The 18197-nt window shown below is 39.3% G+C and overlaps 1 protein-coding gene across 1 annotated transcript in view; it reads right to left on the bottom strand.

The window, feature by feature from the left end:
• st14 (ST14 transmembrane serine protease matriptase) overlaps window positions 1-17862 on the bottom strand; it is a 98313-nt gene extending 80451 nt beyond the window's left edge. Inside the window, exon 1 of the mRNA XM_028822467.2 lies at window positions 17484-17862. Coding sequence (XP_028678300.1) covers window positions 17484-17513 — 30 coding nt within the window. The 5' untranslated portion in view covers window positions 17514-17862. The remainder of the gene's footprint in view (window positions 1-17483) is intronic.
• Window positions 17863-18197: the final 335 nt, after the last annotated feature.

Below are 18197 nucleotides of genomic sequence, written 5' to 3'. Positions count from 1 at the left end.
AAGAAAAAGCTCTAAAAAATACTGGGCCATTGGTTCTTCCATTACTTAATTGATTTTTTTCCTCCATTTGTTTTGCTGAAGACTGGCCTCAAATTAAGTGGGGTTTCCAGGCTGTTGCCTGCCTTTATAATACTCATTACAAAAGAATATTTCACATAAGTGTATTCTCTCTGTATTGCTCCACAAGTCCTGTGCTGTTCAAATCCTCTAATGTTGCAATATTCATTTGGAATGATTTGTCAGGAGCTTTGCAATTCGAATCTGTATAAAAGGCACTATACACTGTAAAAATAAGTACAACATATATAATTTTCCAAAACTTGCTCAATCCAGTTCAGAGTCATTGGGGATGAAGAATATCCTGGCAGCACTACTTACGCCAGGAAACCACCTTGGGAAGATCAAGATGAATATGACTAATCTGGCAAGTAACAGCAGCAACTGAGGAGTCTGACCTCAGTGTCCTCAAAACCCAAGTTATCAAATACATTGATGGGATCTAATGATCATCAGCTTATTTATACACCATTCCTAAATCATTAGCCATATTTATTTTGGTTTTTAAAAAAAAAACATTACATTCTCACACCTACTAAACAAATTCAAAGTCACTTTGGTGGTGGTTTTCAAGGATTGTTGTCAATTCTGGTCATCAGGTTCAATGCAGAAGCCAGCCCAGAATGGGTCTCCAGTCACACACACGCACAGAGACCCCCAGTGAGCCCATTCAGAATTTCACAGCAGTCAAGACACAGAAGGGCTTCAGTGGATCCAGCTCACAGCAGCTCTATGGCTACTAATCAGTGGTAAATGTAGTCGCATGTCAACACACGACTTAGGGTGGGACTGAAACCTGCTGTAAATTCTGTAACTTTTTTGTTTAATAAACAAGGTCCTGAACTGCAGATCTTTCACGGTGTGTTGCAGCACCCATTTTCCATATTTTCTCACCTATAGTACAGTTTTGCACATCAGCAGATGGAGAACCCAACTCAGAATAGAGGACAATTCAATTTGTCCAGGTAGGCCTGAATTTTCACAGCCTGCCCAAAGACATCTATGTGCCAGTCTCTACTTAAATCATTTCTTTACTCAATATGGCTCCAGATGTTTTACAGCACTGCACAAGGAACTCTTTTCAATATTTTCTAAAGTATTTGTACATAAACTGTCCCATTTTAAAAGCACTTCCTTAAAAATAAGATAAGTCACATTAAAGAATAGATACTGACACAGAAGAGCTCAAGCAAAGTTTGTTCAAATTTTACAATTTCAAACTGTATACAAGGCCAAGGGAAATGAGTACATTATAAAATGCATGACCAAAAAGGAAGGCACCTTACCTTTTCGTGGCAGCTCCAGTCAATGAATAAGTTAAACATTACACGTGTTTTTAAATGAAAGACGCAGTGAGAGGGACACGCTACAACAAGCCCAAAAAGGAGGAGGACGAGAAGGAAAAACAAAATACGTGTGTCATGCAAAAGCACTGGGCCAGGACCTCTGCTGTGCACTTGCGAAACTCAAGTTTTTTTATTACACAGCCCACTGATGACACAGAGGGCTGCTTCCATAATGAGGGGAATTTTCCTGTTCTTGAAAAAGCAGAAAGATGAGGGGGCGAGACCATCAGGTGAAACTCAGGACTAGCCTGTGGCCTTTCCACCTTTCTCAAGTGTTGCAACATCATCTACACCAGCATGCATTGACACATACAGTTTGTGATGTGTAAAACAAGTAACACCTAAACTACATCCTGAGCAAGTCTTAGACACGATCAGTCATATTTCATGTTATAAAAACACCTTTAAAACGTGTATATTTGTACAATAAAAACTTTGGGATAACAAAATAAGATGGGTCATTGTGGTCTGAAGTTCATTTCTTACCAGTTACACTGCACTAATAACACAGCAGCAGGTGACCCATTCATTATCTTGGGCCTGCACTCTCAGCTTAAAAACTGCAGCCAATCTGCACCTCGGTGGACCAAAAGACTGACCAAAAGAGTTTGGAGACCAACCCCAGCAGGGGATATTGAGCAAAATTTATTAAAATCCTTTATGATATTTGGGCTTTGACCAAAGTGAAGTGTGTCTGGGATTTCAACACCACATTAACTTTTACACTGAACACAAAGAAGGATCTACAAAAGCAGGACATAGAGACCCATTACGGCTTCAAACCAGGCTACACCATGTTGTAGAAAAAACCTTTCCTCTGTTTTCAAAGAAGTCATTCTCAGAGACCAGAAGAAAATACAGAACAATGGATATGCACAAATGTCTCAGTCCATGGAGTGAGCAATCATTAATACAATTCATTACCTTTTATACTTTTCTATTATCGTTACCTTATCTAATACATCACATCATTTGACTCTTCTACTTCTTTCATCTGCTCCCGTTAGGGTTGGCCACAGCGGATCATCTTCTTCCATATCTTTCTGTCCTCTATATCTCGCTCTGTCAACACCCACCACCATCATGTCTTCCTCACCACATCCATAAACTTCCTCTTAGGCCTTCCTCTTTTTCTCTTGCCCGGCAGCTCTATCCTTAGCATCCTTCTCCCAATATACCCAGCAGCTCTCCTCTGCACATGTCCAAACCAACACAATCTCGCCTCTCTGACTTTGTCTCTAAACCGTCCAACTTGAGCTGACCCTCTAATGTACTCATTTCTAATCCTGTCCATCCTCGTCACACTCAATGCAAAGCTTAGCATCTTTAACTCTGCTACCTCCAGCTCTGTCTCCTTCTTTCTGGTCTGTGCCACCATCTCCAAACCATATAACATAGCTGGTCTCACTATCGTCCTCTAGACCTTTCCTTTCACTCTTGCTGATATCCGTCTGTTATAAGTCACTCCTGACACTCTTCTTCACCCATTCCACCCTGCCTGTACTCTCTTCTTCACCTCTCCTCCACAATCCCCATTACTCTGTACTGTTGATCCCAAGTGTTTAAACTCATCCACCTTCGCCAACTCTACTCCTTGCATCCTCACCATTCCGCAGACCTCCCTCACATCATTGGATTCTTAATAAGCAGAATTCTATCATATTAACCAATTGACTATGGCCACCAGTGACTTTACAATAATGGAAGAGCTGACATGTATACAAACATTGCTTAGTTAATAGGGGCGTCCTACAGGATTTCCTATTGTTGTTATAATCGCTTAACAACTGGGGTGTTTAGGCTTTCTCACTATTTGTCATCGTGTTTTATGGGGGTGTTTATTAGTCATTTACTTCATTTTAACCTTAGTAATTTTTTCGGTTGTTCCTGTAAGATGAGGCAACCCTCAACATGCTCAACCCTTTAGTTACCTCCAGTTCTTTTCTTTATACTTTTAATAATTCATTGATATGACTTCATTTAAATATATACTTGTATTAAATCGTAAAAATTACCGTGTATTGATTAAAAATATTTGATTACAATTCTATAACTCCCCAGGTAGAAAAAAAAAAACATAAAACCACATTAATATTAGATCCATTATTTGAAGAAAAAGCTCATAATTTCTTAAAAGGGCAGGCAGGGTGAACAAAACATCAGGACAAGGGTGCTCAAGTTCAGTCCTGGAGACCAAAATGGCTTCTAGTTTTTATTCTAGCTCAAAATCTTAAATAGAAACTAAACCGAGCAGATACTGGAACTTCTTATTTAAATTCTGTGTCAAGCCACTGCATTTCTTCTTCTTCTTCTTCAATGCCAAGTCTTTTGAAAATTGAAGAGCTTTCTTTTTTGAGGACATCATACAATTGTTTTATGAAGTAAAAAAGAAACAAGTTTCCTGAAATGGATGACTCTTACAATTTAATGAGCATCTTTACAAGAAATGTCGACAATGTACGAAGAAACTGTTTCATGGGTTTCCCAAAACCCCTCTTAAATCAGCAACTTAACAAGCGAGGAGAAAGTCCTACCTTACTACCCCACAAAATCACCTACAGAATAAGCATCAGAGGTCGACTAAACACAACTGATTGAAAATACTTTCATTACATGGTGTTATTTTTGGTCCTTTCAGCTGTGAAAATTAATATGAAGTAAACATGACTTTTTACGTTAACATATATAAACAGCACAAAATTAAACACCCGTCATTTCTAAGATGAATTCAGAAGAAATGACAAACACACACACCGTGAAAGAAAATGACACTTTTCTAAGAAGCTTGTCCTTTTTTTAGATGACAACACAATGTCATTGTTTATTAAGTCATGGAGTAACTTTGTCAAAAGTGACCAAAAACAAAAAACAAAAGCAAAAATGGAATGGGACGATCTAACTTTACTCTCTTTCAGACACAACCACCACCTGGACAGCCTGGCAGCATTTAGTAAATTGTGTATATTTAACTCATATAATCTGTAATTTTTACACCGACCTTAAATGAAGTAATTAAATTCCTTTAGCCATTAATATTTCCTCATACCTTTGGATAGTGCGCAGAATTTATTTCTTGAATGTAAATGGAGTAACTCAAGTACAAAGGATGGAATGAAGAGAGTCTTTTAATTAGAATTTGGTGAGCAAATTAACTATGAAGAAAAAGGAATGATAATGGCCTGCCTATGTCCACACCATCCTGCCCTAAGATAAGGGAATTTGACATTTCCAACCTCCTCCCTCCTTATAATGCATGTACAACTACCACAGTGCAGCCAGTTTAAGGTAAACGTTTAATGGCATTCAATCTAGGAAGTGGTTTCCATATAGCTTGCATTCCACCACGCTGGAGGTTTGGGGGATAGATAGATCTTTATAGGGAATATCAGCTATCACTCAGTAGTCATTCACTAATAAATTAACTCTTTCTTGCCATCTGACACAATGTCACAATGCCAGATTAGCAGAGGGATGAAGACCCTGTGGGTACACCCAGGCCAGAAAACCTTGTCATGCATGCATATCTGAGGATCACCTTGATGGCTCTGTAAGGTATGCGATACCAACACAGGATGAAGGGGGGCACTGTCGCTAACTGTCCTGTCTCTCCTCCACAGCTCAGAGAAGACACTCCAGGAAACCATCTGACCACGCCAAATTGTCTTGGCAAGTCCTGCCCCTTCCGGTCAGAAGCATATAAAATCGATGCCCCTATGCGCATGTCTGTTTCCTGGACACTCAGTATTTTCTCTTATTCTGCAATTAAAATGGGGTGGCCCAGCTGGTGTCCCAGCTCATTTTGGAACTCTGCCAGTAACAACCCGTACAAAGGGATTACCAATTACAAGTCACCTGTGTGTACCATTATGGTGGTGGTGATTAGAGACAGACACATCATTCAATAGATATTCTTCTTGTAAGGTTTTCTTTACTGCAGCTGCACTAGCTCTTCCCTTAACCAACTGCAGTACAGAAAAGGCCTCCATCAAAGTACAGCAGAGCTCAACCCTAAAACTCAGGTTCTTCAAAACTTGCAAAGAACATAAAAATAATTATCAGTAAATAAATGTTATTAACAATATGAAAACTGAAATTATAGATAGATAGATAGATAGATAGATAGATAGATAGATAGATAGATAGATAGATAGATAGATAGATAGATAGATAGATAGATAGATAGATAGATAGATAGATAGATAGATAGATAGATAGATAGATAGATAGATAGATAGATAGATAGATAGATAGATAGATAGATAGATACTGACGTTTTAATCTGGATTCCTGGGGCCTCATGTATAACGCCGTGCATAAAATTCACACTATAACATGGCGTACGGACAAAAGCGGAAATGTGCTTACGTACAAAAAAATCCAGATGCATAAATCTGTGCATACACCAACTTCCACATTCTTCTGCTATATATATCCCGGTCAGCGTGAAAAGTAACGCACGTGCACACGCACCTGCTGCCCCACCCCAACTCCTCCCAGAACTATGCCTCTTTGAATATGCAAATCAATATAAATAGCCCTTAAGCTCAGCTTTCTGTGAAAAGACAATGGCAAAAGCACGGGGGAAAATAGAAGAATTTCAGTGAATACCAAGAGGAGGCAAGGAAAAATGTACTATTTGTTGGTTTAAACAGTGGTATAAACAACAAAAGGAAGCTGATCGAGTGACAGAGTGGAGGAGAAACTCGAAAGCTCAAGTTCACAAAGATGCACAGTGCCAGAAATAAAAAAGAAGCTGTCAGATATCAAATTCGCCGTGAAAAGGCGAGTCGTAGCCCACACACTCTACTGCTCCCCTTGCGGGGATCGAACCTCGGACGTCAGTGTCAGAGACAAAGTCCCTTTACACTGCGCCATGGCGTGTAGTTCGTTTATTTGACAGCCTGTAGATTGGAGTAATTACATTCATTGCATTCTTAGTCCGAGTCCCGACCTGATTGTATGGGTGGTTACCTACCAGGTAACGCATGTGGTTGGTCTGCCATTCGGCAAACATCCACCATGGGGCCCTCTTCAGTTGCGAGAAGCAGATCATGGAATGTTGCATAGTTTACTGTCAAATAACGCAAAGAGTATGCGACACGTGTTTCACCCTCATTGCAATTACTCCAATCTACAGGCTGTCAAATAAACGAACTACACACCGTGGTGCAGTGTGAAGGGACTTTGTCTCTGACACTGACGTCCGAGGTTTGATCTCCGCAAGGGGAGCAGTACAGTGTGTACGCCTGATGAGCCCAAATAAGGGCGAAACACGTGTTGCGTACTCTTTGCATTATTAAATTAATTAATTAATTTTTAATTATTAAATTAATGCCATGAGACGTCTTAAAAAAATTTTTTGTTGTTGGTGACACACGTGACTCTTTCACAAATGTATCAAGATTCGCATGCACTCTGTTTTGAAGGACAAATGCATTCACATCGCAGTCAGATTTTTTTGATTTGATATACTTTATTATTCCCAGAGGGGAAATTGCCTTTTCACATGACCTTTGGAGGTCAGAGTGCATGGTCAGCCATTGTACAGCACCCCAGAGCAATTTTCAGGATAATGGCTTTGCTCCAGGGCCCAATGGAGTAGACTCCCTTCTGGCAGACACGGGATTTGAACTGGCAGCTTTCCAGGTATCAGCCCAGATCCATAGCTACCACTCGGCTCTTTTTTAGTCACTAGTACTTATGAATGTGAACTGTCAAAATAGGCAAGCCCAATCTGAGCAAAAAAAAGAAATAAATAAAATCAAAATTGAGCAATGAGGCATATAATGTGAATGAAGTGTTTAATTTTTAACTCAGCCATGGCTGCATTTCTTTAATGCATGACTTTCATATGCTTACAGTAGTTATGTAGACTGTAGTGACCTTGTATTACCAGCTCTTTTCACTCATTGTATTATTTTAATTTTCCTTTCACATATTTAAAGATCTTGTGTTGCACTTTTATTTCTAAAACATTCTTGATGTTGACCGTACTCGTGCCCACTTTAGCCTGAGTTGGCCACATTCCATCTGCAATGGGAATAAAGTCACACACCATAGTGAATGAGTGATATTTACTACATGTCTCTTTTTATATTAAATAGAAAGCAGGAGATGTGGCGAAAACATCTACCACCATGAATTTAGAAGGAACGGGAGCCAAATTTGTGCTTCAACTGATTTATAGTCATGGCAATTTAATTTCTAAGAACAGGTTCCTTTTCAGTGAAACACATTAAACATTTTTGTTAGTTTAGCTTCAAAAAAACGATATCCATGAATGTCTCTTAGGCCATGTGGGGTGAGTTTGGTGGGTTCTGGATATGTTGCAAATGTAAGCAGTTTTCAGACATTTGTAGTAACAAAAGGCATCTACAGAGCAAACATTAATTCCTCAACCCTCCATCCTGATGGGCACAAATATATCCAATAATAACAAATGGGAGGCTCTGTTTCACTTTCTTTTCCACACACTTTCTTCATAGTCGGCACCTGTACAATAATTCAAACTACACACCAGGGACTTGAGGCAAGCAGCGTGGAGGTTTTTCATTTGAACTGGAGATGATTGTTTAAAGTCTGGCAATATGTCTGACCATTATAATTATTGAAAGTGATATGCTGGTTTGTAATGCATACATTAACCTGTCAATTAAGAAACACTATAAATCTTTAATACTGTGACATTCACAAATATACAGTCCGCAGAATTTCACATACACATCATGGTGATTTAAACACAAGTTAAATTAATAGCTTCGCACAGTTAACCAAAGGTGGAATTTCATATTGCACCCTTGTTATATTACCCTTGTAGTCTGAAACTCAGCCCACCAAAAACTAAACCACAAATCCTCATACGTCTTCTCTCTGATGGGACTCTTTTTCAGACAAACATGTTATTAATTTCAGGTTGCTATAAAGAACAACTGCACGACACCCCTAATGGATAAATACATTTATTATCACTTATCATACACAGCACTATGATGAACTGACACTCCACTCAACAGTGCTGCCAGGATAGGCCCCATCTCCTTTACACTTTGAAACTGAATTGATAGATTTGAAAAAATGGACAAGCAGAATTTGGTTAATAAGGCTCTTGGAATAAATGATGAATGGAAATTCATAAAATCTTTTAGGGTAAAGGAAAGACTTAATACAGAAACTGGAATACCCTGTATTTATATAGAGATTAGGACAGATACACCATTAAAGGAAAACCTTTAAGTGAGACATCTCAGATGTAAAAAATGAATACAACTCTCCAGGCTAAGATTCATTTATCAAGAGAGGAGAACAATGTATAGTCAAGATCTTTTGATAAGATAACTGTGCAACAAAGTCTTGTGAAGTTTTTGACGAGTTTAGAAAAATGAGTGCATGGAAAAACTCATCAAAAACTTGATTCCATCTTGCCTGAAGAAGGGGCCGGAGTTGGTTCGAAAGCTTGTATATTGTAATCTTTTTAGTTAGCCAATAAAAGATGTCATTTTCATCAAAAACTTCAGAAGACTTTGTTGGACAGTTATCAAAAGATCTTGACCATACATTGTTCTTGTTTTTGATGAGAAGTTAAGCAAAATGACACCTTTTATTGGCTAACTAAAAAGATTACAATATGCAAGCTTTCGAAGCAACTCCGGCCCCTTCTTCAGGCAAGATGGAATCAAGTTTTTGATGAGTTTTTCCATGCACTCATTTTTCTAAACTCGTCAAAAACTTCACAAGACTTTGTTGGACAGTTATCTTATCAAAAGAACTTGACTATACATTGTTCTCCTCTCTTGATAAATGAATCTTAGCCTGGAGAGGTTTATTAATTTTTTTTACATCTACAATGTCTCACTTAATGATTTTCCAATCCTGTATCTGTCCTAGTGTCTACATAAACACAGGGAACTCCAGTTTCTGTATTACAAAACTGCCCGTAGAAGGAGCCGGAGTTGTCTTGAAATCTTGCATATTGATACCTTTTATTGGTTAAGTAAAAAGATTACATATATACAATATAGTACTACTAGTCATTTAGCCCGTTACAATAACGGGCGCTAGAACAGTAGTGCATAAACATTAGTAGGAACAGTCTATATTAAATGGCAAGGGACTTTGACCTCATTCTTTTTGTTGGTCGTATTTTTCTTTCTTTCAGCCTTTCTTTTGTTGATGTTTACTTGCTGAGCTGACCGTTCTTCGTGGGCTGCCGCCGTGTATTGTGTGTCTTCAATTTTCTGTGACAGTAATACTGTCTTGTACGGCTCTATTCAATAAGGGCGCGTAGATAATTTAGTTCAAATGGCTCTGGAATATGTGAAGAGCAACAGGTGCAGATCTTTATTCACGCGCGCCTTTATTCGCTGCGCCCAATTGAGGTCGTCCTTTTGAGGCTCGCCCTTTTGAGCGCGTCCTTATTGAAGGATACTGTCTTGTACGTCCGCTGGCTTGTACGTCCGTAATATACGTCCGTACGTCCGTAATATACCTTTAATTTTCTCTGGCAGTAATACAGGCGTGCGCGTCGGTAATATGCCTTTAATCTCCTCTGACAGTAATACTGGCTTGTATGTGGCTGTAATATGAGTCACTGTATTGTGTACCTTTAATTTCCTCTCACAGTAATACTGGTTTGTATTTCCGTAAAACGCCTCTAACTTTCTCTGACAGTAATATCACGCATAGCACCGTGCCCCGCGCATGCGCACTTCACCAGAAGACACCCACACACGGACACCTGGACGCACATAGGGATTTTATATATATATAGATAGGATAAAGGAAAAAATTTGTAATGCACTCAACATGTTATTACAATTTACAGGGAAGCACATTCCAATGGCAGGAGAACAGACAAGTTTGCCAACTGGTGCAGTGTCTCTCTCACACACACACACAAACACACACACTCCTAGGCTGGCTTTGATCCTGCAGCCTCTACATAATACAGCTCTGTCAACTCCTAATGTGACAAAATGGGATTTTGGGTATTGCAGCTTACAAATCAGGAGAAGTCCAGGTATTCTACAGTGAAATAAAGATGGGGGGGGGCAGGTTATGTGTTTCTTATTAACGCCGTTGACATTCCCAGTGCCACACTCTGATATTAGATAGGTTATACGACTTTGTCCATGCCCGTGACTGTTTTGACCTTACTGCCTTACAACTTAATAATCTACTCTTTCCACTACATGTTTCAGAAATTGTGAATACTGAAAGAGAAGTCCAGTATTCCAGGGTGCGTCTTTTCGTTTTCATTATGATACGTTTGTTCCAACTTTATATAAAAGTGTGCAGATACGCAATCCCACATCTGATGTCTTGTTCCCCATCAGGCTCAGAGTCCAGGACTGTTTTGACTCCGCCAGCTTACCATATATATGTCACAATTCTAGTCTGCCCAGTAAACTGTATTCTTGCATGAAAAGTGTCTCCAGCACTTAATTGGGATGGTGTGGGTTATTTTACCCGCAGAGAGTTCTCAGCTGGATATATTGTTATTTGGATGGGGTAGCTTATTATTCTTTAACTAGCTGCTGAAAAAATGATCTGCAGATGCACATTGAACAGAGCAAATTGTTGACAATAAAATAATAGCAAGTGTGAAAACTGCCGAGGAACAGATCCCTGTGTAGTAAGCACTGTCATATCAGCGTACTTCTAAGGTGGGTTTTTTTTGCTTGTAAGAAATTGAGGCACCTTCAGACACAATGAAAGTTTTGATGTATGACAGAAATAGATAAACATAAACCACCTCATTAAACAAGAGTGTCAAATAAAGGCAGCAATTAGCCACATATTAAGGAAACAATATGAACAACAAATACTTCTACTGCGCTCTCCAGGGTCAGCGTCTGGAAGTCCTGCTGCGTTAAGCAGTAGTTTAAATGTAAAATTGTTACCGTCATGATGTGGCACCCACACATGCATTGTCTATTCAGACATAGCAGTCCAGTGGGGACACAACAGAAGACATAATTAAAAGCCTTCGAGTGTATGAGTGTATCTCTGCAAATCGATTTTCATTCACTCCAGTCAGCTCTTAGGGTGCCCTGCTTAATTATATGAGGTTTAGTTCCACCTATCGGCAAATCCAACAGTATTCTTCAGCTTTACATTTTAATTGTGTGTGGCCTGCTTTCATGAATACACAAAATGCTTCTTGTGGTGAACACATCCTAGCAGTAATAAAGTTAGGAAGGGATGTGAGTTCATGACTAAGAGAAATACCCATCCACCATTAAACCCCCTGAATACTGTTCAGGTTTTTGCAAGAAGGCACAGATAAAGAGCAGCGATCCTAACCAGAATCCACCTACCCTTCCCAAAAGTCAATCACTATAAAGGTTCCTCCATTTTACCTCCATGTTGTCTTTCCAGAGTGCAGCATCTTCTCAAAAACGTCTAAAGTGCAATGGCCAGAAAGCTCAAACTCTGAAGTATAATGGGAATAGTTCCATTTGAAGACCCTAGCTCTTTACAGTCATCTTGTGCTTGTCTTTCACATCATTTTTTTTTGAGTGAATTTCACATCATTGGCAATTATAGCATGATCCTTACAAATTGAAGATAACCCACAAAAATTCTGAGAATCCCAGAATTATACAAGTAGGCCATGACAAGGACAGCATAATGAAGTGCAACACATACACACAGTCTACAATAAGACATCCCACAGATATAAAATGGCAACCATATTTAATTGTATATAATTCTATATATAATATCATGGACTACAATAAACCAAACAATAAGGCTCATTTTGAAAATTCTAGCAGAAAAGTTACAATAGAAATGCATCATAACACCACAACAAGAACATAAGATTTACAAATCACAGGACACCAATTGGTCCTTCAAGCTCAGTTGGTAGAAATGAAACATATTTTACTAGCCAACCCACGGCGTAGCATATGCCGCATAATTATGTATTGATGGGTGAACACTTCCTGAAAGACACAGTTGTCCAAATGGGGTGGGTTTGAGGATATGACTGTGAGTGAATGAAAAGATGGAACTCTGGAGAGAACGACATACAATTGTCCGTGACTGAAAACTGGTTTTGGCAGATACAGGTATATCGTTTTGAAAGTGTGTCCCTGTGCCTTATTAATTGTCATTGCAAAGGCCAATCTAACAGGAAATTGTCTGCGTGTAAAAGTAAAAGGCAAATTTGAATCTGATGGGGTCAGGGATATCCGGAGAATAAGGACAGTTTGTGAGGTAGGAGCTGCGATAGTTTTACACTCCAGTACATTGCGGTGAATGCTGGTAACAGTCAGTCTAGTGCCTTTACAGAGACTTCTTGCTGGCATGAGGTTTCTGAGAAGCATGACGACTGAACCAATTTTAAGTTAGAGTTTATGCGGAGGCATGTGAGTGGGAGTAAGACTACTAAGAAATTCTTCAGGGAATGAAAGTTGATGACTCCATCGTCACAGATGATCCCGCACAACGCTGGCGAAAGTTACTTCGTCAGTAGGGATAAGTTTCAGTTCCTATTCATTAAGGTGTAGCGAGTCTTCGTTGGTGACGCTTAATATAGCTCGCGTACTGAGTTGTTCCGGAGTCACAGTTGAGAAGTCGATGTCACCACATAGTTGTTGAATGGAATCAGAAATAAAAGGAAAACAATGTGAAGGTAATGTTGCAGGTGTTCCGTTTTTCCCATCTTGCAAAATCTTGTTCGTGAGGAAGAGCTGTCATATTTGTCATCAGTGTAAGTACATGCATGTGACGCCACAAAGGTTGCTTGTTAATGCAACCAGCGACAGTAAGTGCTAGAGTTGGCGGGCGGGGCTCTGTTGTGCGTACCCCATGACGGGGAAGGAGGGTTAGAGTTGGCTGGCGAGGCTCTGTCTTGCGTGCGTGCGTATCCCATGGTCGGGTGACTTGGTGGATTATATATAGAAAAGCAGCCGGAACCGAAAAGAACAATAAAAAGTCAACGTGGCTCAGAGGTGCATGTGGACTGTAGCAGAGACAAAAGCGACTGAGGCAGTGTTTAGTGAGGTGTTGCGTTCCTCGAGAGCGAGGGTGGACTCGGGAGGAGGGTTAGAGTTGGCGGGCGGGGCTCTGTTGTGCGTATCCCATGGTCTTAGAGTTGGTGGGCGGGGGCGGCTCTGTCTTGCGTGCGTCTTGCTTGCCATGGACTTGCGTGCGTCTTGCTTTGCATGGTCGGCTGCTTAGTGAATTGTTGGTGGGCGGGGCTCTGTGAGTTGGCGGCCGTGGTTCTGTCTTGCTTGCCATGTCTTGCATGCGTCTTGCTTGCCATGGACTTAGTGAATTATATATATATATATATATATATATATATATATATATATATAGATGAAACAACCATCTATCAATATAAACAAACAGAAAAAACTATGTAATAGACAGGCCTCATTCCACTTTTGCTGTTATCCATTCAGGAGCTCAGTAGCAAAAGGTAACTGCAGCTTAATAATCAATTTGCACATTTTAATGAGCGCTGCAACAGTCGAGACAGACAGACACAAGTAGACCACTGGCAGCTACTGCGCTCCATACAGTCGAGGAAGGCCTCTGCCTGCTAAGATATCTTTCTGCAATTTTAATTATTGCATCACAATACAACATAAGAGTTTAGAGAGTATTATGGTCCATGGATATACAATGTGTGTAGCTATTTTGTCATGGCATGTTTGAATTTCCAGTTAGACAGTAATGATAAATTTCTTCAGTTGCTTGTTTAGATGTGCAGTCAGAAGGTGAATGTTGTGCAGCCTTCTCCCAGATTACGGTGGTATTGAAGGTTGCTGTTTGTCGGACCAGGTTAACGAGAGCACATCTGATTTTTACAGATCACAATCACCGCCCCTACTTTGAGTGCCAAAGTGATGTGCATTGGATTAGTTTAGACACGTGACACTCAATGAGCAGTCTTATTGTTCCCACCCAATTTTAAGCACTATTCACTCATGGTTGTCTCTAAACATATATATTATACATCTGGCTTCAGCAAGACTAATTACTGGGTAGAGGGCAGTGATATTTTCATAACAAAAATGAGAACTAGAACTAAAGATATTGTTTTTCGTTGTATAAGCACGAGAATTAAAATTAAGGCAAACAGAGAAAATAAAACTAAATAAAAATAAAAATTAGCGATATGTGAATGTACTTAAACGAGAACGAAAACTGAGTAAAAACGAAAAAAAAAAAACAGCAATAACATTTTCGTTCAATCCAGTTCAGTCGTGCAGGGGTTGTTTGTAGTTCACCCTAAGCATTCAGTTATGTTGCGCCATTTACTATGCGGTGACCTTGTACCTTGGGCCTACTATAGTCACGTTGTGCAACTTCCGTAAACGACCCTGTGGTTTGTTTGTTGATCACATTTGGTTTGTCGGGGTGAAGCAGTAAGCACGTGTGGTTGACAATGGCGAGTTTTGCACAAATGTTTGTGGGTAAAAAGTGAGAAAGTAACATGTGGAAATACTTTAATTACAGTGCAGATGATAATAAAAGCAAATGTAGCGTGCAAGAAGAAGAAAAAGAGTGCAGGTTTTTAGTTAGTGGGAAGAATACTATAAATCTGAGAGCTTAGTTAGCTCAACATCGTCCAACAATTTTAAGTGCATTAGATGAGGAAAACAAGACTAAAGTAAAGAAGAGGAAGAGAAAGGGAGAAGGTAAGCATACAGGTGCTGGTCATAAAATTAGAATATCATGACAAAGTTGAGTATGATAATATTGAGTGCTGTACATGCTCATACTTTTCATATTCATACCTTTCAGTTGGCCAACATTTCTAAAAATCCTTTTTTTGCATTGGTCTTAATTGATATTCTAATTTTCCGAGATACTGAATTTGGGACTTTCATTAGTTGTCAGTTATAATCATCAACATTAAAAGAAATAAACATCTGATTAAACATCAGTCTGTGTGTAATGAATGAATCTAATATACAAGTTTGACGTTTTGAATGGAATTACTGAAATAAATCAACTTTGTCATGATATTCTAATTTTATGACTAGCACCTGTAGGTCTTAGAGTTTCAGTGCAGGACCAGCTGGATCAGTACTTCGTGGCAGTCCAGCACTTCTCTGGCACCATGACTGCACTTCAGTACTGGCAGCAGAAATCGTCAACATATAGTCTGCTGGTGCCAGTGGTTGAGGACCTCGTCTGTGCACCTGCATCACAGGCGTTCGTCGAGCAAAAATTTTCACTGTGACTATCTGTGCAATGAACGTTGTTGCAACATTAACAAATCTCTCAAAATGCATACTGGTTTAAAGCTTAACAGCAACATGCATGAACAGACTGGTTTCTTGAGTTGAAACATTTGATCTTGCCGACTATACTCATTAGGCCACTTAATCTGTTCGATCACTGATAGTCAAGCTGTGTTTAACGGCATTATGAACTGTGAGTGTATTTTGTTGACTGTAACATTACTTGCATTGAAATATGTGTACGCCAGCCTTTGTGGTCTTGCAACAAAAAAAACCTAAATTGTACAAATATTATGTAAAAAGGCCAGAACTAAATAAAATGAAAACTAAAAATTTAAACAAAGAACTAAATAAAAACTGTTGACTCCACTGAAAACTAGAAGTAAAGAAAAATAAAAATTAATTTTATAAAATAAAGTAAAAACTAAACCTACAATTAATATCAGAACTGAAATATCACTGGTAGAGGGTTCATAAGAAATTCCCCATTGCACGTGAACAGTGTGCAACCTTCTTGTCCCGGGTAAGTAATGACGCGTCTCTCTGTCAAGTTTTGCTTCCCTTTGTGGACTGTTAGGGTTTCCCAGCCCACCAAATTGGTGCCTCTGAGACATAAATATTTTCTGTCACATCTGTTTAATATACAATGGGAAGTCTGAACCTTGAAAATACTGCTTATTATTGAAGGATTTAGCCACTGTAGTGAACTCGTCACTATCAACTTCCCGACAGTGTTCAGTAGTCATTATAAAGGCTAACATAATGTTGGGTTATATAGCACAATGTGAAGAAATGCAAGTCAAAGGAGATTATGTTTAAAGTTTTAAACACATGGAATACTACTTGCGGTTTTGACTTCTTGGCTACAAAAAAGACATAGCAGCAGAGCACTAGAGAGCTGAATTCAGGACTAAAGTACGAGCTATGAGGAAAGACTAAAGAGGTTGAACATTTTCAGTACAAGCAAATGAGATTAAGAGGCAACATGATTGAAATGTTTAAAATTATAAAAAGAATTATTACAGTGGTTTGAAACTGTTACTTTAAAATTAGTGCAACAAGAACATGGGGACACTGCTGGAAACTTATTCACACAGAGATCTCAAGTCCAGAAAGTTACCAGGTAGTGGAGTGGACAGTAGGCCTCTAGGGACATTCAGAATATGATTTAATGCTACTCTGGAGGAATTGAGTAGATGGGATTGGTAGGATTCTCAAAATTTTTCTAATGTCCTAATCTCAAGAGTGCTGAAGGTTTAGCAACGAAATATTAACAGAACTGCGAGTCAGCAAGAGTGGCCTCTATTATCAAAGTTAAGACAGAAGAACGATGTTAAACAAAAAGTAATTACTAAATGGGGCACCTTCAATGCCATCATCACCCATTTTGTATCTTTTGGTTCATCATGATATTAAATATCCGAGATGCTGTAGATACTCTGCGTCTTACCATGGCCTCTTAGGCACATCCTATCCTTCTAGTGAAAAAATAAATAAATAAATACACTTAGGGGCGTGCAATCACTTTTAAATTTGACATAACCTTTATTAAGGGCAATAATGAGCGTAAATATGTTGACTAGAATGACATTTGCGACTGAAGGCAACACATGCAGTGCTCACAGTACTTCGTTTTAAGTAGGCTAGTAGGCTACTCTTTAACCGGACAACTTGATAATATTTTAGACAGCAATCAGAACATTCGGATTAAGTGTTAGTGCAGCGCTTAAGCAATATTCCACCTTTCCTTTCTCTCTATACGATTAATTGTTATGGTGCACTAGTGTGAAGCAAATTCTTTTAAACAGTCAACTCCCTTCAGAGCTCACTGCCCACATCGCCTCAGGGGAAGGCGACAAACAGATTCGAGACTCACCTGCGGCTCGTAGTGCGCCACGCTCCCCATGTTTCAATTCCGATCCGGAGTACTTCTTGAGTTTTCTGTCTGGTTTCCTCTCTCCGTCACCAACACGATATAATAATTTTTAAAAAGTCAAACTTTTGGTTTTCAAACTTTTCGTCTAGCGCATGACCGACTCCAATGAAGTGCAAATTCGCGGCTCTCTCTCTCTTCAAGCCTCTTGTTATTCAGCTTCCTCAAGCCTAACGTCCTCCTCTTTCGCTTTTCAATTAGCTTCCTACCCCCTTTTTTCACTTCCAAACCGGTTGGAGTCGGAGATCCGCGCTACCACTGTCCCGTTCCTCCCTGTCTCACCTGACACTTGCCGTACCGCCTCCGTACTGTCACTTCGGGGCTGGCTGCTGTACGTGTGTGATGCATACGGGCCACAGGTGAGCGATGGGTGTGGCTATTCGTTTTTGGGAGAAGACAAGATTTTTTTTTTTTGAATATAAAAACTCAATTACCTGCTTAACCGGAATTCTTTTTTTAGCCAACAGCAGAGGGCCATACAACACAAAATATCACTTGGGTTAAAAAAAAAAATCCTTAATTCAAAGGGACTAGAGACTAGAAAAAGTCTGGACACACCCAGAAAATGTAATGTTTTTGATAAAAATTGATACCTTTTATATCAAAATACATCTAAATTAATTTAAAATACAAACAAGTTATTAGCAGTGTTTTTAA

The sequence above is a fragment of the Erpetoichthys calabaricus genome, chromosome 17 (genome assembly GCF_900747795.2).
Source record: "Erpetoichthys calabaricus chromosome 17, fErpCal1.3, whole genome shotgun sequence".
In the NCBI taxonomy this organism is placed as follows: Eukaryota; Metazoa; Chordata; class Cladistia; order Polypteriformes; family Polypteridae; genus Erpetoichthys; species Erpetoichthys calabaricus.
Note: the sequence above shows the minus strand (reverse complement) of the source record. Positions and strands in the feature narration are given on the sequence as shown.